The sequence below is a fragment of the Xiphophorus hellerii genome, chromosome 12 (genome assembly GCF_003331165.1).
Source record: "Xiphophorus hellerii strain 12219 chromosome 12, Xiphophorus_hellerii-4.1, whole genome shotgun sequence".
In the NCBI taxonomy this organism is placed as follows: Eukaryota; Metazoa; Chordata; class Actinopteri; order Cyprinodontiformes; family Poeciliidae; genus Xiphophorus; species Xiphophorus hellerii.
This window is the reverse complement of record NC_045683.1, coordinates 9,482,237-9,503,825: the sequence shown is the minus strand read 5'-3', so window position 1 is coordinate 9,503,825 and position 21,589 is coordinate 9,482,237. Positions and strand designations below refer to the sequence as shown.

Sequence of the window (21,589 nt, the reverse complement as noted above, 5' to 3'; positions counted from 1 at the left end):
AAGAGTAACAGCTCCTGTGAGGTTTACCAACACACCTAAAACCACAGTTGAGGCTTTGTAATGACTTCTCATCACTGAGGACCGGAGAAATCCCTTTTTTTGTTTTGCACATGGCAAGTGTCAGCTGGAGTTTTACACACTCTGGTGAACAGATAGTGTGCGAGAGAAAAATGGATTCATCACCAGAGGACTGCCTACATGCTTAACTGCTCCTCCTGTCTCCCCTGCTTACTCAGCATATTGATTCTAGCAGCATATACACCTACCCGAAGTAAAAGCTTGGGTGTTATGGCTCATTTAAAAGGCGTGGATTTGGACAGTAATCAGTCCTGCAGTTTATTAAGTGTGAACATAGTAAGACAGCAAAATTGGTCAAGTTGGAGAACTCTGAGTAAACCTTATCTTACCATCGGCTCATAGGTTTTATGGTAAAGATACAGATAATTTTGCAACTGAGCCTCAGTAATACCATTAGGTAGTTTCATGGTTCCTTTTTGGTTTTAAATGTAACTTTTAGTATGTAACTGCTTCTGCTGTTTAAAAGCATTTTTATTACTTTCTTCAAATTCTGAAGTTTGTATCCACTAAAATTACTGTCTAAGTTATTTTCAAAGGCCTGTATAAAAAAAGTCATGGAGTTATACTCCTTAAAAAGGTTAATTCACAACATTTGAATAGAATAGATGGACCTGTTGATATATTTGAAGTCAACACCTTAAAGTGGCAGTATTATGTATTTTCCAGCCATATAGTGCCATGTTATAGTACAATCAAGTAACTATGATAATTTCAGTTGTTATAAAAATGTTATTCAAATCAAATATGACTTAAAAGAAATTTGACTTTGTAATTTAATGAATTCTTTAAGAAACTCTTGCTCTTTCTGAAACTCTGCCTTCAGGAAGTCATCACAACATGGCTCTTCTATTAAACCTTCAGCAATGTTTTCACCAGAATTGCACTGAGAAGCAGCTTGTATAATGAGCTCAGCAGATGCACAGTTCCACCAGGTGTTTGCTAATTGCTGACAACTAGTCTGAAGGAGCTGAGTAAGAGAATCCTGGCGGAGGACTGTCTGTAACCTGGGAAGCTTGGACACTGCAGTTGAATGGTTGCCACAAGAGATTAAAGGAATTCTCAAACATGCATGAAATAATCAAGACAACACTAGGTATGTTTTTAATAAGGGAATAACATTAAAATATGATGTAAAGCTCCAAAAAGGTGATTTTATGTATTACTGTTGTGTATTACTATCATGGTCATTAATTGTAATATTTATGCTGATCATGTGTGCTATTTTTGATGTGCTTGCTTTTTTGGTACGTAAAGGTAAATATTTCTTTATTAGAAACATTTAAAGAATAACAACATTTTCAATATTTAAACATCAAAATATTTTGCTCAAAAATTGGAAATAGACATCGAGTCTGAAATGAGGAGATCATATTGTGTCTTCCCTATGTTACAGCTCCTAATCCTAAATCTGTTGAAATGTGCTGCATAAAATTACTAAAAACAAGAAAACAAGAAACTAAAAACTGATACATCGCATTATTCGTGTCAGTGAATTTTACTGTGCCCTTAACCAAGGGTGAGGCAAGTGATGCAATAAAGAAAGCAGACAGGCATCACATTGACTATCAGCTCAATTCATATCATCACCAAAGACTGAGCAATCACACCTTGTGGCTTCCAGACAGCGAGCCTTTTCACGTGAGCCTCACATTTTGTGTGGTGTGGAAAATAATTGCCCTTCTTGCCAAGCAGCAGCGTCATTAAGTCAGAGGAATAGTGAGACATGCCATCCGGTTAAAATGATAGGACACACAGGAAGGAAATGGCAGGCTGTTCAGCTGGCAAAGACCTGCGCTGAATGCCAAACATTTCAGCTGTTTACCAAGTGGAGAGATGGCTGAAAGAGGCTGTATGACTGGACAGGAGCTGTGAGCTCACTGGGTCACATTGATTATATGGAGATGCTGTCAAGTCCACGTGATGACCAATAAAATTTTCCCTCTCTACAAAGCCAGAAGGATATATTCAAATGCTTGTCCTTGACACAAAAAAGGAGCTTTTCAAGATGCTATATAATATTTAAGGACAGAAAAGGGACCTCAGACCAAAGAACCTATTTAAAATATTCACAGTGCTTCATTTTTTCCTCATTTTGTTATTCTAATTCCAAATTGTATTAAATTAAACCCTTTCCCCCAAATTCTACACACAAAAATCCTAATACAACAATGTAGAAATAATGTTTTTGAGATTTTTGCAAATTAAAAACAAATATCAATTTTTAGTATTAAAAATAGAAAACCAAGAAATCACATTTACATAATAAATATTCACAGTCTCTGCAATAAAATTCAAAATTGAGCTGTTTATACTGATAATTCATTAACAGTAGTTTAGATTGAGTCCACCTGTGGTAAATTTAGTTGATTGTAAAAACAGTCCTGCATTACACAGCCAAGGTTTGTGATGACCTTCGTTTTACATTCTGACCCCACCACATAACAGTTAGTTTATTCTTTGCACTTGCAACAAATTTAAGTTAATTAAGCTATTCAATGATTACTAGCCTAACTGTAGTAGAGGATTTAGAATTACATCTTCAGTGTGTTTCACCCGTCACCTCCGTACATCCAGAATAGTTATTGATGATAAAGTGATCAACTGAACACATTCCTGAGATTTTAGTTAATATATACATAACAGCATCACACTGTTTCTGCAGATTTCACACATCCATGATGTGAATATACTGTTCAGAAACATCCAAACGGTGTTTGACCGGATTGAGATGTGGTGACTTTGGAAGCCACGGGAGTACAAAGAACTCACTGAAATGTTCCAAGAAACCAGCAGCATAGTATTTGAGCTTTATGATATGGTGCATTATACTCATTGGAAAATGGGTATACTGTGTTCATCAAGGCTTGGATGTTGTCTGCAGCTATATTCAGGTTGCAAGTGGTGTTTAGACTATATACCCAGTTGGCACCAAGAGACCAAAAATAAGCCAATAAAATAGCCCACACAAAATTATACAATCAACACAAGCCTGGCATGTTGGTGAAATACAGAATGGATACACTTTCAAGTTATTCACCCCAAATTTTTACCCTACCATCTGACAGTTGCAGCTAAAAATGTAGACAGCCTTTTTTCAATCAACCAGTGTCTGATTGTAGCTTTAGTTTGCAATTGGCTAATTTATAAATTATTTTAACAAAATAGTCATGTGATTTGCGTGACGCTGATAAAGTGTTGCAGTTTTGCAATTTCTTTAAGGCCAAAAAACCACCTCATCCTAGCGCCAAAACTTTAACGAAAAGGAGTTGTTTTTTGTTTTTTTCCGAAATGGCATGTTTCTTAATCAAATTTATTTCCGAAATGTCAAATTACTTAGTTATATAATGGAAACACATCTCCAATCATTAAACAGTAACTAAAACTACTTAAGGTGAGTCATTTACTCTTGGCACAAAATACTTCACAGTGACCTGAAGGTAATCCATCATTAAATCAGAGACCCTTCTAAAAATTATTAAAAAGCTAAATCATTTTAATAAAACAAAAAATAAGTGAATCACCTGAAAACCACATGCCAACACATCTGAGTTATTTCAGACTGTTTACATATGGAGGTGACATGAAATGACAAAATACTTTTTTTTTTTACAAGAGACAAAAAACAGGTTCAGTATACATAGCAATCCATCAATTATATTCTCCTTATCCAGTGTTGAGTTGAGGAGACAGCAGCCTAAGCAGAGAGGCCCAGATTTCCCTCTTCTCATCCACTTGGAAATGTAACAAGTTACTTATACTGTAGGTATCTGTACAACAAGCAGCTTTTGTTTACCATTCCAACAAGGATATTCTTGAAAACGACTAATTTAGGTGGGCGGGTCATATCGAACAAGCTGTAATTCTTCACAATTTTCTCTGTTAAAATTAACACAGCAGATTCAGTTGGCAAACAGTTGCCAATTTTGGAAAATGTGTTTTAACTGCTTTGCATAAAAAGCAAAAATAAACTCAATATAGTTCCAAAAACATGGCACATAGTCACAATACTGGAAACCAGTAAGCGTTTTAAAAGACAAAAAAAAAAGTTCTGAAACTCTGCATTCATGTTTTATTAAGAAAATTGGGGTAGTGTATATGAAAAAATATTAGGTACAAATAAGAGCCACATGGTAAAACTGAAAATGCACCAACGAGGGAGAGAGTGGATGATTGAGTGAGTTGGTGGTTAAACGGCAGGACAAATAAATGAACAGATGGGGTTGGGTGGGGCGGAGCCGGGGAACATTTCACGCAGCAGACCGTCGACGGATGACAAATGTTCCTCTCTGCAGCTGTCCTAGGTAGATCCTCATCTTTGTACTGTCGCTCGTCTTCCTCACCCAAATCTGCACAGCGAACACAGAAGAACAGGAAGACTTGTCATTTATCAATGTCATGAAAGGATGTAGTGATTGTGGACAATATCTGTACATCATGTTTTGTTCAGGCATACAACTACAAATAAGTTACATTTCCTAGTTTTAGTGTTACATTCTTAACAGTGCTGGTTTGTGGTCAAGGTAAAGTAGGACTAACCCACATTCCAGTTGGGTTTTATATAATAAAATAAAAAAGCCTGATCTTGGTTCAAGATTTAACCTCAAGATTACAAAAACTGATCCCACAATTGTATTGGTTACTAAATATATCACAAAGCTAAAATAAAAATAATTTGTACAGTCATGGGAAAACCAAGTTCACTTTTGTTGCTTCCGTAGAATTGAAAAGAAAAAGTATTGGCCGGATGCTGATCATCAAATGCCACTGTTTTATCAATCATCACTGAGAGCAACCACAACTGTAAAAGCATCTGATTTGGCTGTGTGTCGGTATGTAGAAAACAGCTGTGGGTTAAAGGTAACAGTTTAAAAAAAGAAGACCTCAGAAAAGGTAGTTGCCAATCCTCCCAAGAGCAGAGGATCTGGCAAATCCTTCTCAAGGTCAGAGTGCACAGTTCAGAGAAAATGCCAAAGAAGAAGAAGGTTAGCATGTTCAATGTTAAAGTTTATGATAATAATAACAAAGACCCGACAAGCTTGACTTAAAAAGCCTGTTCTCTTCAAGTAGGATATGATAGCCTGACATTAATTTGCAAGTAGAGAGGAGACACCAAAAGAAAGTTGCTTGACTATAAGACAAAGAACGACACAGCAAGCACTGTGTTGGAGGGGTGATGATTTCAATTACAAAATACTTAATGATCCCAATTGGAAACTAAATGTTGCTGTAAAGATTCTTCAAAAGAAAAGTAACGTAGAAAGGCCAAAAGACCACCAGAACAATAGGAGAGACTGATGCTGCTGCTAAAGGTGGTTCAACAAGCTGAGTCATGGTGAGCAAACAAAGCCTTTCCATTTTGGATTCATCTTAGTGTCACTTCTGGTGGGTATTTGTATTCACTTGAGATTAGCCTGAAATAATTTTCATAGTAAATGAACTAAATTCATTTACTATGTTACTTTATGTAAAATCATAGAAATTGATATGGGTGTAATGTAGATGATGACGAATAAAATGCATAAACTTAGGCTCATTTCTAATTTTATGAACTTATTGGAAAGTACATTTTTGGAGCAAATTGCCTTCACACACAAAAAAATACTTTTTGTAAATACATAACAAAACAGTGGAGCAGAGTTGCTTTTTAACTACCAACACCTGCAAGTTTAAAGGATGCAACTAATTCAACTAATCAGCCAAGAAATTAAGTAAATTACAATCAAATCACTGTCAACGCTTTACATCTCAGCTGTAAAGGCTGCCCTAGATTTGAAATTGTCCTTGTTCATTTAAAACCTACAGCTTCAGTTAGTCATAAAGAACAGAGTATTTCATCAGCTGTTAAAGACATAGGAGCTGCCAAATAACAAGATTAGAAATTTGCATTAGCATTTGACCTAAATTACAAATAAAACACTGGGTGAGCAGGGCTAATCAAGTAGATCGTACTGACTTGTACATGCAACACTAAAGTCAATTAGTCATTCTTGTACTAAAAAGGTTTTAATGATCACAAATAGGCCTGTTGCGATAAACAATAAATCAATTAATTGAACGATAAATTAAAACTATCGACCTCGTTTTAATTATCGGCTTTATAGTTTCTTCCAGCCCTTTTCTCTTTCTGTTGATGACACCGAATTAAAAAGGGCTCAACTCCGGTGCTCTCCACTGACTCCTCCCTTCCTCATTTCCTTGGTGTAATGCCCAGCGCACACTGCACGATCTTAGAGTTGTCGGCCCATTTTCAAAACCTGAGAGACCACACATTAGCCGATAGAAATCCTAGGTATAACGGTTCGATCGGGTTCGATCCTGCCATGTGTTGTCCAACAATGGGCACAAAATAATGGCTACAAGTCCAGTTAACTAATTTTAAAACCAGGCTTTAATCAATGCTTTACTACAATCTACCTGCAATGCATGTGGGTAGTGTCAGCGTAAAGTCCCGACTGAATAAAAATCATTATATCCTATTTATGTCACGTTAACGAAGAACAGCTGAAAAGTTACTGGGTTTATCAACTGCGGTAGCAATTTCGCGCCAACTCCTCCCCATGTCATTTCTATATTCTTTGCACGAAATGTTGAATAAGCATTAATGTTGTTTCCACATATCATCTCCATTGTCCGCTGGATTCCCCTCCGTAATTTCCCCACAGAAAGCACGGAGGGGAAGCCGCGCTTTCTGATTGGCTACCTGTCACATTCAACAGACTGCGTTAAAGATCCCAGTCAGGGAAAACCCCTGATGAGAGCGGCCACAATGATCTACCGTAACACACGCCCAACGTTCTAAGATTGTCGTAAGGGGAAAATCGGGGCAAAAATTGAGTAGTGTGAACTATTGCATCAGGTAGTTGGATGTGCCCATCTTCTCTATTTAAATCTATTGATTACTGAAGGGCAATATAGTATACAGACTACATAATCTGCACTCTTTTGGTTGAATGCAGTATTTATTTCACTTTGGCTTTATGTTGTTTAGTTTTTATTCAAGTAAATTTTTTTGTTAATGGAGACTGAGAATCCATTTTATTTTTGTTTTTGGTTGTTTTGTTTATTTTGTTTCTCAGTTCCAGCGTTAAGTGTTCTTTTGAAAATAAAGTGTATCTATTTTTGGCAAAAAATCATATGCATTATTACTTCATTTACATTACATCAGTGTAAAAAGGTCTTCAAACAATGTTATCGTTTATCGCAATAATTTTTGAGACAATTAATTGCTCAGCAAAATTTGTTACCATGACAGGCCTAATCACAAAGTAAATGCAACTTAATCAAAGAGTTAAGTGCACTAATAACATTAATAAATTTAACTTACCTCATTGGTCCCAACTGAGCTGATGACACAGCTAATCTTTGTGTTATCCTTTGATTCCAGGTAAATGGCTTGACTCTTATGGTACCTGTCCCAGTAAAAAAAAAAATTATGTATATATATATATATATATATATATATATATATATATCAATTTGACTCAGTCATAGTCAAGGAAGGAGACAGCAAAAAGTTGCAAAAGTAGTTTCATCAACCTAAACGAACTACATTTATCCTGAGAAAGCACCAATTAGATAACTGGATTAAAACATCCAAACAAAAAGTCTGGATATTTTTCCAAAAGGTTCCAAACTGTCAACGGACAAAGCGGAGCAAGAGCAACAGATTGGTGCTGAAAATATTTGATCATTAAGAGCCTACTGAACAATAATGATGCATGCATCTCCCTGTGGCGCTTTGAGACAGCTTTCTGTCGTCGACGTCTTCTTCAGCCGCGAATAAATGAGACTTCGCCTTCAAAGGGATACAGCTCGCACCTCACAACTTGCTCCTCTCAACTTTCCCTGGCTACGGCAGCAGCTAATAGGGCAGAATTCTATTATCTTCTTCGCCTTTGAAAGGAATAGATGTTCTGACATTTCTGATTCAGACCTCCACTCTCAAACAGAAGTGTGTCAGGGCTGAGTCTGGTCAAGGATTCTTATTATCTTTGCATATAAATCAAAGGAGAGTGCAACACCGGTTGCTATGCAGACACATTACCCAAGAGGAGGTTTTTAATGTTTATATTTGATTCAAGCATTGGTATACATTCAGTAAAAACTGATACAGTTTTTTTGAAAATGTGCGTTGAAGACCAAACACGTAGCAATGGGGCCATCTAGTGGTGGCAGATGTAACAAGTGAGCAACTTAAATTACATCCTAAAAAACACAGAGTCATGCTTTCTCTGATAACAGAGATAAAATCTCACCATCTTTTATCGTAGTAAAGTTTCCCTTCCTCAATGCGGGCCTCGTAACGCTGGGAGGGGTTCTCCACGGGAGCGGAGGGAACATGCTCAGGAGACGAAGGAGAGACTGGACATGTTGACACAATCAGAAACATTACAAACAACACAGAAAATCAGTTATATAAACAGCAGGTTTGTATATCTGGTTTTGTTGAGGGGCTTCAGTTTCTTAACTGGATGTGAAGCCATAACAATTTTTCTTTTAGATTGTTCCAAATTGAATAAATTTTAGTCAGGCCAACAATGAACTTAACTTAATCAGGAGTATGCTTTGCTTGACCCTTAATATGGTACTATGGGATTAAAAATCCTTATTTTGTATCTGTGTCTTGAACATTCACTTCTTCCATTTCATACGTTGGAATACATAAAACCCAACCAAGTCGAAAGCCTCTCCTTTTCCCACCAGACATTGGCAGTATATGCTGTATAATGAAGGTTTTAGAGTGGTATAGTTGAAACCCAAAATAAGCTATTGTTGACATGGAGGGACATAATTTTAACATAACCCATATTAATCATTGAAATTCCAATGTGGTTGAATTAAAACCATTCTGTAATTGATAATAAAACATTTCAAAACTGAAGTTTTTCTTTATTCAGATTTAACTTGTTTGAATTTAAAATATGTTTGACATGGACGTGTGACAAGAAAGAAAAATGAGAAGAAATGGAGATGGAAAATGTTTTGTACTACAATGAATATCAAGCAATTCCCTTAAAATAAAGCTTTTAAAAATAATATTAGCCATTGAAGATGAGCTCTGACGTACCTGGTCGTTTCGGTGACTTTAGCTGTAAAATAAAAAAAAAAAAAAGTGATGAAGGTATTTGAAATCAATTTTGTGAACACATAAAATATAAAATTAATGTTAGAACTTCTGTGAAATCAGAAGTACAAACCTTATTAAGTGTTCTTAGGTCTTCCATTATCTGCTCATCTGTTAATAAATAATTTAGCTGAGGTTTGAAGGGTCAAGGTAGACACTTCTTGCATTTTAATGCATGGACCTATATTCATATGTAGCTAATTGTACAGAGTTCATGGGAAGGATATCTGGTGCCGGTTTTCTTCGCTTGTCTGGGATTGGGACTGGATCATTGGGTCGCCTCCTCAGCTTCCTCGTCATGATGGGTTTCACCTCCATCGAGTCTGTTAATGACAGGAAACAGGATGTTATAATATTATTATCATTATAATTTTTCAACCATGACTTGTTCTAACCTATGCCAGCTGTGATTGCATTCATCTGACTTCCAAAATGGTCTATAGAGATTTGAGTTCCTACGATAGTAATGTATTCTGGGTTATATGGAACCATCTCATTTAAGTCAAGATGTGATGAAACAGGATAAAAAATGCTGAATGTGATGCTATCAGAAACTCATTTATCTTATTGCTGCTGTACTCCGAGATAACCAGTGGTACTCTAAAGTACAAGCTGTCAAGTTTCATTGAAATGGTCAAAGTGAAGAAAACTGAAATATGCCTCCTGCAAAACCAAATTACAAACTGCCATGTCAAGACCAGGAAAAGGAACATCAAAAGGCAGATTTGCAGGAGTCTCAGAGGTGCAGAAAAGAAAAAAAAAAACCTGCTGTCAGTTTCTGAAAATTACTTTCTTCATCCAGTGTTAACAATTACCTAGCATCTTTTTTTTTTTTTTTTTTTTACAGTAAAATAATTAAAATGTACTATAAAGATCGCTTCTTGTTTCAATTACTCAAAAATCCTAACAAATGAGTAAAAAAATCAGTTCTTCTAGCTGTCTTTTCATTTAGTGCAGGAGTTTAAAGATTTAATGCAAAAAAAATGCTGACATTGAGAAGTATTTGAGAGAACTGTAAGCAAAACAGAAATTTGTATTTTCCAAGTTTGTTACTTTTGCCTGATAACTAGACATCATAGTCTAAACTCACTCTAAATATGGATTTTATTTAAAAAGGTATTTCAATCCTTAAACATATTCATGTCTTCTTACCACCTGTTAGCTCCATTGTTAACTTCTCATTTTCAATCATCTTTTTCTTTTCCTCCAGCTCTGCGATTAGGTTTTCTTTCAGTTCAACTTTTTTATCATCAAACTCCTTCACTGCTGCCTTCTTTTCTTTTATGTAGTTCCTCTCCACCTGTTCTGTCTGCAGAAATTAAACAGACAGTAACCACGTCTGCCTTTTAACTGAAGGGAAAAATAAAAATACAGAACCTCTTTTTCCATCAAATCTACTTACCTCAAGGTGAAGAAACAACTCTATAAAGAAAAAAAAGGGAAAAAAAGATCATGCTCAATTTCAATCTACAGTATGTGATCAAGCTCAAAACTCTATGGATCAATATAGATAGTTTCTTTGTTGTGTTGTGAAATATTAATTATGTTTCCATCAAAGAGAATATAGAATATTTTGGATCAAAAGCAATTCATGAACTAAAAACTACTGAAAACCAAAATGAATTTATGTTGCTGTAGGATGCCGATTGCATCAACCTGTCGCCTCTGATAGAGTAAATCAGCTGATCTTGATTCTTCTGGCATAGTTCACACATTTTTAATATTTTATATTGCATATTTACTGTCATATGAAAAGTTCTCCAAATATGATCTATTACTGATAATAAACATTTCCTGCACTATGAACTAGATTCTCCAGGCAGGAAATATAATGTTCTTGTCTAACAGCAACATCATAAAAATGCTAAATCACATCTGAACTAGTATGCATTTTACATGACCAATTAATAAACGTAGATTGCTGTGACTGGCAAACATTTTACCCACTTCCTACATTACTTCAACATGATCTGGTTCATCTCCTGATGGACATTCAGGCAAAACACCCACTAACGTATAGATTACACCAAAACGTACAGTAACCTGCTCTGAATATGGATGCACCAGCATCAAAAAGCATCGTGTTCTTGCCTGCATTTCGAAGTCTCTCTTTGTATTGCTGGTCCAACTTCTTCATCCTTTTCTGATATTCCTGCAGACTACCTGCAAGGACAAAAAAAAAATTTTAACTCTGTCTTTCTGTGTTATCCCTCACATTACTGGCTGTTTTAATTCATTCTGTGGAAGACTGAACCTTGGACTTTCAAAAAGCAACAAAAAAGCATAACACATTCAACAATAGTTTCAGTCTGAACTCAAAGCACTCTGTGAGAGCAGCTGGTGTGGCTACAGAACTGTAAACAGCACTGTCAGCAGCTCAGAAACAGTGAGTATTCATAAACAAAAGGCAGACTACATTATTATTTCTCGTATGTAGCTGTTGGTTTCTTTTTCAGTTTTTGACCAAGAAGAAGCACTTATTTAATGCATTCTTTTGGTCGACATTGTGTCTGGGTTATTATAATTGTCATCGAACTAAATGTACATAGAATGCACTTGCTTTCTGACATTTACTGTATCAAATCAAATCTAAACTTTATTTGCTACCTTCCTGCAGCTGTTGCAGCTGTCTTTTTAATGAGGCCAGCTTATCCTGGTACATTCTGCAAAGAAATGAACAATACAGGTCATAATCATAGAAAAAGAAACTTTTAATCTAAATTTATAGCAAGAAAGGGTAATTCTCTTACTGTTCCTTGATTTCCACATAGTCCTCCTCATCGTGTTTGGCAAGATCTGTCTCACTTGCATCTTCTGTGTCTGGAAGCAAGAATGACAGGAAGTGAATTTAAAAAACTGAACTCTAAATTAAACGTTAACACACATATTTCAGGAGTTTTGTGTGTTGGGTGTTCGCTATGATTATCTTAGGCAGATCAAAGAACGTGCGTGGCACTAGTGAGGTAATGGTGAACACCCTTTCTTAGGATGCCCTCGGACGCGTTTGAATGGGAGATCACGTCCACATTTGTGAAACAACACGAGAAAAAGTTCGGCTAAACAATGACGATGGATAAATTTCAGTGAGTTTAATCAACCGACAATATCAATAACATTCCATGTTATTTAAAACTTTTAACATTTGCCGAATCGGATGATTATCAGCTCATTTTAGTGGTGGTGCTGTCAGTCCACCGGTAACTCAAAAAAAAAAAAAAAAAGGACGCTAACGTTTTTCACCGATGCTAAACGTCGCGTCAAACTCAGAAGCAAAGTTTACAGTCAAGAGGCGAATAGAATCGGTTAGTTTTTATCTCAAAAGACAGAAAGAAAATAAAGGAAAAAGGCCAAGATAAGCTGACACAGCAAGTTTCATTTTCAGTTAGCATTTGTGTGCTAGCTGAAGTTAGCTCCGTCTGCTGTTAGAAGAGTAACCCGGCTGTAGCTCACAAGGGCATCAGAAACACACCAGAAGGAGCAAAACTACATTAAATAAACCAAGCTGTTCGTCTGGAGGTCAGTGTCGGAAGACTAGCGAACCTTGTAGTGTTGTCATCGCCTCGTTTTGTTTCTTGCCTTGCTTTAATAGGGATTCACCGCAATCCGTCTGGTCTGAGTGAGGAGTGTGAAAAGGGCACAGCAGTGGACACAGCAGGCAGGGCCAACCTGTCAGCGCTTATAGCTAACGTCACCGAGCTCAGTGGCTGCCTAATTATCAGTGCTTATCATGAGCAAAAACTACTGGGGAGGGGAAAAGATAAATGATCACAGATATGGCAATGAATGAAAAAAGTTATCCCGTAAAATTCCCCATCTTGAATACTGCTTCTTATTACATAGATTGATAGACTGGTTTCATACGGGGCGATACAGTAGTTACAACGTTATTATTATTATTATTTTATTTTCCTATGAATACATTAAAGATACACCAATCGTTCAGCACGAGATCAGAAAGTATTTTTTTCATTAATATGCTATGAATCCTGCACAATAGCTTTATGCTATTGATTGATGCAACAAAACTAGCAACTCCCAACATTTTCAGTTTATAAACCAACAACATCTGATTCCCCATACACACTTTTACGAGCTAAACAAAAATCAGCTACTGGTTCAGGACACATGCCTCTATAAAAACGTTGCAATACATTTTCTTTCATTTGTCCTCTTATGTATTACAGCTCTTTAGGGAGAAAAAATTTCTGACGGAGACCTCAAACTCAGTCGGGGAAAAAATGCTAGTATATCTAATAAATACCGATTATTAATTAAACACCAACCTAACTGAAGTTAATCTCTCTGTGTTCACCAAATCAAATACTGAAGGATATGTTTTTTTTCCTCTTTATTAAAATGCAACAAGATTGAAAAGTCAGGTTTCTGGTCCGTAAGTATTCATCATATTTTCTGATCAGTATTTATTGGATTTAAATCTTTACCATACGAAAAATTCCCATTATTCTAACGAAAATAAATACATATTTTCCCTGATATTTTATGTTTAATTAAATATTTTCAGTAGAATCTCTTAACAGTGAAATACATTTGCGCTAAACATGTCTTTAATATAAATAACCTTAATAAACTTGCACACTATCTAAATGCTTGTCGTCTAAATTCCCTGAATGGGTTTTCCGTTCTTACTGTCGAGTATAAAACATGTGGTTGAAGGAAAATTGTCTCAAGCATGGAAACCACCCACTTTTTTGTTGCTAATAATCATCTGGGTGGAGTCTATAGTTTGAAAGGGCACGCTAGCGAGTTACTGTACAAACAAATTGTTGTTGATGTCACTAGCTATGGGAACAAAAGGCAAAATGTACCCTAAAGCAAATCACACATCGTAAGTTAAAACACCTATTAGCAAAAGTAGTCTTTTGAAACGCCTGGGTTGAGATGCTTATAGCTATATTTATGCAAGAACCGCTCATTTCCGTTTCTTTTCCAAAGACTAGACGGAGCCCGACAGTTAATGTGTTGCTGAGGATTCCTTTAAACATTACCTTCTTCTGAGTCTCTTCCCCTGAAACTCCGGTCATCATCGTCATCCACGCTATCGAGCTCCTCTTCGTCGTTGTAATAATCCACCATAGGAGAAATCAAAGTGGAAGCCATTTATCCGTGTGGATGTAAACAAACATGAAATAAACAATCGATTTGTGTTTTGCAGGCTTCTTGAAACTGCGCCTACAACTGGCAGGACCTCTGTATGCCATGCTGTCCACGTATATGCCTGTACACAATTTATGTAAAAAAATAAAATAAAATTATAAACTTATAGGGTTACATTGATTGTATTTAATAATTTAACTTAAGAAAAGACAAACTGTATTTCATAACAACGTACGCTTGACAAAAATAATATTTTTATTAATTGTTCCAAGGGCACTGGAATCTATGTGAACGACCAGAATGCCGATTAGAAAATGGGAACTCCGTTTCATTTTTGAGATCCAAATAGATTTGCTCAGCTAACAACAGAAACTAACTGTGTTGGTTCTCAAACGATTCATTACCTGATATTGCTACTAGTATGAAGGTCATACTTCTGTATTTAATTGTACAAGGCACACATCACAACTGTTACCATAGCTAACAGGTGGAAATATATAGTTTAAGTGACAGTCTTTTTCACTTCCAGTTGGCTTTTACTTAGCGATGCAGCACATCTATTGTTTACAGAATTTACCTACATTTGTTAACGAAAAATAATGCTTTCAGGTGAAAAACTGGGTCACATCGTTCATTCAAAGAGTTGGCAAGCTCACATGGCTCGGTTACTATTAGCACATTTTTAATAAACTTAATATGGCTAGATCAATGTCAAGTTTGGTGTGGTTAAAAAAAGAAGACACCAGCTTCAGATTGTGCCTGGATGTTATTTTGACTCTCCTTATTTTAAGATGTGTTATAGCTTATAGTAATTTTTTTAATACTGATTTTTTTTCTTCCTTCTTTTAATTGCAGGCTTTTAAATACAAATATGCAGAAAACGTAATGGTTTTGTTAATCTGAATACACATTTTTAAAATTTTTAATACAAATTAAGGGCTGCACAGTGGCGCAGTTGGTAGCAGGCCTGAACAGGTCGTCGGAGCGCTGTATACACTGCCGGAGCTGACGCTCTCAATGAATAACACTGAGGAGTTTTGGTTAAGTCCTGTAACTGGGTAACAGACCTGGGTGGCGCACAGAGGGGAAAATTTGTGAACTACAACAGAATTATTTCCAAAACAACAAAAAACAACCCAACGGAGTGGGCGGAGGCACAGGAAGGGCCAAGAGTCCAAAAACAAACAAAAAACTACCCACAGGGTGGGCGGAGGCAAAGGAGGCGGGAACCACGGAGGTGGTCCGGCGGTCGCCCGCGGCGCTGGAGGCGGGAACCACGGAGGTGGTCCGGCGGCCATCCGCGGCGCAGGAGGCGGGAACCACGACGAGTCCCGGGGGCCGCCCAGCGGCGGCGACGACGACGAGGAGTCCCGGGGGCCGCCCAGAGGCGGCGGCGACGACGAGGAGTCCCGGGGGCCGCCCAGAGGCGGCGGCGACGACGAGGAGTCCCGGGGGCCACCCAGAGGCGGCGGCGACGACAACGAGGAGTCTCGGGGGCCGCCCAGAGGCGGCGGCGACGACAACGAGGAGTCTCGGGGGCCGCCCAGAGGCGGCGGCAACGACAAGTCTCCGGGGCCGCCCTGAGGCGGTGACGACGAAGAGTCGCCGCCCCTTCAGGGCGGCGAGCACTGAGAGGCGGGGTCTCGGGAGGAGCACTGAGAGGCGGGGTCTCGGAAGGAACACTGAGAGGCAGGGTCTCGGAAGGAACACTGGGGAAACACCCTCTAACTGGGGCCGATAACCCACTAACTGTGGCTGGAAACACCCTCAGCCACGGCGCCTGTCGGCTAGGTGCCAGGCAGGCCGCCTGGAACCCCATCACCATGGGGACCGTGGCTGGAGCAGTCTCTGCAGCGTGGGCGTGGGGCTCAGGAGCGCCGGCAGGAGCGCCGGCAGGAGCGCCGGCAGGAACAAACCCGGGAATGCTGGCTGGAGCAGGTTCTGGAGAGTGCGGTGGGGTGGCTGGAAAGGAGGCTGGATCAGAGGCGGGAGGAGAGCCTTTGCCCTGAATGAACCGGTCATATAGTTCAAAGACTATCTCCAACATAACTGAGTCTCTTTTGAACTGATTGAATAGGTAAGTAAAGTCCTCCTCTGAATTGGGCTCAAAAAGGTTTGCCAGTAGCGACGGGGTAGCGAGGGTGGTGGCTGTCGGGGTGTGAATCTGGTTAATCGCCAGGGTGTAGTCCGAGTCCAGTCCCATTTCCTCCAGCAGCAGCGGAGAAGGCAGGATCTCTACGTCCCTATACAGATCCCTCTGTGCCAACTCCAACTGCTGCTGGATCCAATCCTCCTGGTCCATCTGGGCCAAAATATAGCGACCTCACCTTGTATCTTTCTGGTCGGGTCCTTCTGTCATGAAGTGCGGTGGTGAAAGCGGTGAGGGAAACGCAGCAGACCCAGATGAGATGAATGATGCAAGTTTAATGATGAAATAGGCTTAAACAAGTCCAAAAGTCCACAAAACCTGGCAGCACAGTTGAGCGGAAGGCTAGGGCTCAGCACCGGTAGCAACAGGCTACACACATGGACAAGAACGCATTGACAAGGACCCGACCACACACAGAGACACAGGAGGTAATTAGGGAACGAGAAACACCTGGGAGTAATCAAGGGGAAGACAGGACAACACGGAGACACAGAGACACAGGAAACTCAAAATAAACACACAGAAAACACGGAACATGACACATTTATTCTGTCTACAGTTCAAAAAATTCGAGAGAACTGACAAAAAATGAATCAAAACTTTCAGTACGCAATGGAGGTAGAGAGACAGTTGGAAAACTTATTTGGAGTTATCCATGAAGCAGAAGACATCATGGAAAGCTTTAACATGATGCGCGCTAACAGCAATGTATTAAGAAGAAACATTGGAGAGCTGAGAAGACAACTTAGGTATGCTAAATTCAAAGCCGACAAGATGAGATTACAACTTATTGTTGCAAGGCAGGTCAACCAGCTGGAAAATATGATCAAAAACTTAGAAGCAGAGGTGCAGGACATGACAGAAGGGAAGAAAAGTAAAATGAATTCATTAAAAGGTTTTGCTGCAGGCATTGGAACATGCTTAAGCATAAGTCTTATAATTGCGGGGGGAGTATACCTTTGGCAAAATCCCCGATGAGACGGAGATTTAACTCCCATCTCCGGCAAAGCTTCGAACATGTCCTGGGGGAAGTGGGGGGCATGGAGTCTGAGTGGACCATGTTCCGTGCCTCCATTGTCGAGGCGGCCGATTGGAGCTGTGGCCGCAAGGTTGTCTGTGCCTGTCGCGGCGCCAACCCTCGAATCTGTTGGTGGACACCGTCAGTGAGGGATGCCGTCAGGCTGAAGAAGGAGTCCTATCGGGTCTTTTTGGCCTGTGGGACTCCGGAAGCAGCTGATGGGTACCGGCGGGCGAAGCGGCATGCAACTGAGGCAAAAACTCGGGCGTGGGAGGAGTTTGGAGAGGCCATGGAGAAAGACTTCTGCACGGCTTCGAGGCGATTCTGGTCCACCATCCGGTGTCTCAGGAGGGGAAAGCAGTACAGCACCAACACTGTTTAGAGTGGGGATGGTGTGCTGCTGACCTAAACTCGGGACATTGTGGGCCGGTGGGCAGAGTACTTCGAAGACCTCCTCAATCCCACCAACATGCCTTTCATTGAAGAAGCTGAGCCTGGGGACTCTGGGTTGGGCTCTCCAATCTCTGGGGATGAGGTCGCCGAGGTGGTTAAAAAGCTCCTCGGTGGCAAGGCTCCGGGGGTGGATGAGACCCGCCCGGAGTTCCTTAAGGCTCTGGATGTTGTAGGGTTGTGTTGGCTGACGTGACTCTGCAGTATCACATGAACATCGGGGGCAATTCCCCTGGATTGGCAGACTGGGGTGGTGGTCCCCCTGTTCAAAAAGGGGGACCGGAGGGTGTGCTCCAATTACAGGGGGGTCACACTCTTAAGCCTCCCTGGCAAGGTCAGTTCAGGGGTCCTGGAGAGGAGGGTCCGTCGGATAGTCGAACCTCGGATTCAAGATGAGCAGTGTGGTTTTTGTCCTGGTCGTGGAACACTGGACCAGCTCTACACCCTCAGCAGGGTCCTGGAGGGTTCATGGGAGTTCGCCCAACCAGTCTACATGTGTTTTGTGGACTTGGAGAAGGCGTTCGTCTGTGTCCCTCGGGGAGGCTTGTGGGGAGTCCTCTGGGAGTATGGGGTACCGGGCCCTTTGATACGGGCTGTCAGGTCCCTGTATGACCGTTGTCGGAGTCTGGTCCGCATTGCCGGCAGTAAGTCGGGCTCGTTTCCGGTGAGGGTTGGACTCCGCCAGGGCTGCCCTTTGTCACCGATTCTGTTCATTACTTTTATGAACAGAATTTCTAGGCGCAGCCAAGGTGTTGAGGGGATCCGTTTTGGTGGCCTTAGGATCTCATCTCTGCTTTTTACAGATGATGTGGTCCTATTGGCTTCATCAGGACGTGATCTGCAGCTCTCGCTGGAGTGGTTTGCAGCCGAGTGTGAAGCGGCCGGGATGAGGATCAGTGCCTCCAAATCCGAGGCCATGGTCTTGAGCCGGAAAAGGGTAGAGTGCCTTCTCCGGGTCGGGGGTGGGGGGTGTCCTGCCCCAAGTGGAGGAGTTCAAGTATCTCGGGATCTTGTTCACGAATGAGGGAAGAAGGGAGCAGGAGATTGACAGGCAGATTGGTGCAGCGTCTGCTGTCAAGCAGGCGTTGTACCGGTCTGTCATGGTGAAGAGAGAGCTGAGCCAAAAAGCGAAGCTCTCGATTTACCGGTCGATCTACGTTCCCACCCTCATCTATGGTCATGAGATTTGGGTCATGACCGAAAGAACGAGATCACGGATACAAGCGGCCAAAATGGGTTTTCTCCGTAGGGTGTCTGGAGATAGGGTGAGAAGCTCAGTCATCCGGGAGGGACTCAGAGTAGAGCCACTGCTCCTTCACATCGAGAGGAGCCAATTGAGGTGGCTCGGGTATCTGGTTAGGATGCCTCCTGGACGCCTCCCTGGGGAGGTGTTCCGGGCACGTCCCACCAAGAGGAGGCCCCAGGGAAGACCCAGGACAAGCTAGAGGGACTATGTCTCTCGGCTGGCCTGGGAACGCCTTGGGATTCCCCCGGAGGAGCTAGAACAAATGGCTGGGGAGAGGGAAGTCTGGGCCTCCCTTCTGAAGCTGCTACCCCCGCGACCCGACCCCGGATAAACGGAAGAAGATGGATGGATGACATACCTTTGGAAAGCCTAAGCTAAATGGATCTTTTAAGCATAGGGTCCATGGATCCGGTCATCTGTTAACTTGGAGGATACCATCAGAGGAATCCTGCGGGAGTCCTTATCCATGGGAGTTTGACAGTTAGAGGGGCCGACAGCAGACACATTTGAAACTTTGGAGGCTGACCGCAGCAATGGGGATTGAATCCCACAGGACTGTGGCACCACAGGACATTTAGAGTTTGGGTAAGGACCCATGGGAGCTTGACAGTTAGAGGGGCCGACAGCAGACACATTTGAAACTTTGGAGGCTGACCGCAGCAATGGGGATTGAATCCCACAGGACTGTGGCACCACAGGACATTTAGAGTTTGGGTAAGGACCCATGGGAGCTTGACAGTTAGAGGGGCCGACAGCAGACACATTTGAAACTTTGGAGGCTGACGGCAGCAATGGGGATTGAACTGTGGCACCACAGGACACAGAGTATGAAACCCATGTGAGCTATGCTAACCGAAAACTGTGTAGCAAGGCTACTACAAAACAGAGGAATAGCTATATCACAGATCAATGTTCAATCATTATGTACATTAGAGATGACGGATTTTACATAAAAGTGAAAATGGGAAGACAGTGGAGTAAAGACAATGATTTCAAACATTACATGGTAATGATAAACCTTGACACAAATAATTCAGTAACAGGTAAATGTGATTTAGAACGAGTAAAAGACACAAAGAAAATGGGTACTGTTGAAATGATGAATGGCAGAGTTAAAATACATATTTCAACTGATGACGTGGGTGACAGCATGCTAGGAAGGCAAATAATTATCTCAAGAATAGTGTTAGGAAATGATCGTCGCGAGATGTGTAGATGGTTCATGAATTTAGGGAATACTGTATTAACGGATCAAAAAGACACAAAATGTAACTTAAAAATTACAAAAACAACTTGTGGTTGGACAATTGAAGCAGATGTTTTAGCTTTTCGAGTAGATAAATCATATTAAATAAATATTGGATCAGCTGCCAACGGTGTAATGGAAGAGACTAGGGTAATTTGGAGTTTACCAAAAGTAGACACAGAAGTAAGTAACTGTTTAACACTCTATAGCTACACTAACAAACCCATTACAACTATACCAATTACAACTGTTAAGCCAGTCACCTCTGTTAAAACAATTAAAACTGTTACCAGTGAAGCTCATACAACCATAAAACCTAATGAAGAGATTAAAGATGATGAAGGAAATCCACAAATAAATAAAGCACTTAAGGTTGTCACACCTGCATCCCTTATAGCAACTGCAGAAAAAGCTCAGTTAAAATTAACAAGAAAAGTCTTGGCCACCCAAGCACCTTCGAAGACCACCCCAATTGAAAAATTAGTTACTAAATCAACAACTTTAATTAACATGACAACACCCTCAAAAGATCTTACAACACCAAAAAATTCAGATAAAAACACAGTTACTAAAAAAGAGCAATTTGTGACACCTACAACACTAAAACAAAATACCACACCAACAAACGCCAATAAAGTAATCGAAACAAATGAATTGATCGACAGTAGTGAAGATTTGGATTTTATTCAAACAACACCTGCACAAAACCAAGTGGCTAATGTCAATTTCAAATAAATATGGATGTTCTGAAAAAGAAGGTTGTCATAAATACCATGGAGGTCTAGATAAATTTTATAAGGAAAGACAGGACAACAAAGTAACGCCAAGAGCCATGCATAAACTTCAAGACGTTCAATGGACCTCTTTTCGACCAAGAGGAGATCCACTTTGGCAAAGAGCAATTCAGAATACATGGTATACTGCAAGAGAATTAACACAAAAAACAAAGCCCCTTTTTCTTTAGACCAAATAAGTTACACAGTGCTCAACACCGACTTCCTTGATCTCCATCCATATCACACAATTTGCTCTATCCCAAAAAAAAGTAGTATTTTTTACTTTACATTTAAAATACAAAAATTATTAATATTTTAATAATTTCTCTCTTATGGTTGAGCTAGGCTCGCATTTCTTGCACTAAAACTGTGCATGAATCTAAAGCA

At 40.2% G+C, this 21,589-nt stretch overlaps 1 protein-coding gene across 2 annotated transcripts; it reads right to left on the bottom strand.

Moving 5' to 3' along the window:
- Positions 1-3,526: 3,526 nt before the first annotated feature.
- suds3 (SDS3 homolog, SIN3A corepressor complex component) lies at positions 3,527-14,410 on the bottom strand. 2 transcript variants are annotated; one of them, XM_032579215.1, is made up of 12 exons: positions 14,209-14,410; positions 11,953-12,022; positions 11,810-11,865; positions 11,294-11,365; positions 10,605-10,624; positions 10,355-10,511; positions 9,430-9,525; positions 9,276-9,337; positions 9,146-9,167; positions 8,334-8,439; positions 7,403-7,487; positions 3,527-4,424 (listed from the first exon to the last, which is right to left on the bottom strand). In XM_032579215.1, exons 1-12 carry the CDS (start codon positions 14,318-14,320, stop codon positions 4,326-4,328), a joined length of 957 nt encoding a protein of 318 aa, XP_032435106.1. In that variant the 5' UTR covers positions 14,321-14,410; the 3' UTR covers positions 3,527-4,325. The 2 variants fall into 2 exon arrangements, with proteins under 2 accessions (XP_032435106.1, XP_032435108.1); XM_032579217.1 differs by lacking the exon at positions 14,209-14,410 and adding an exon at positions 12,743-12,864.
- Positions 14,411-21,589: the final 7,179 nt, after the last annotated feature.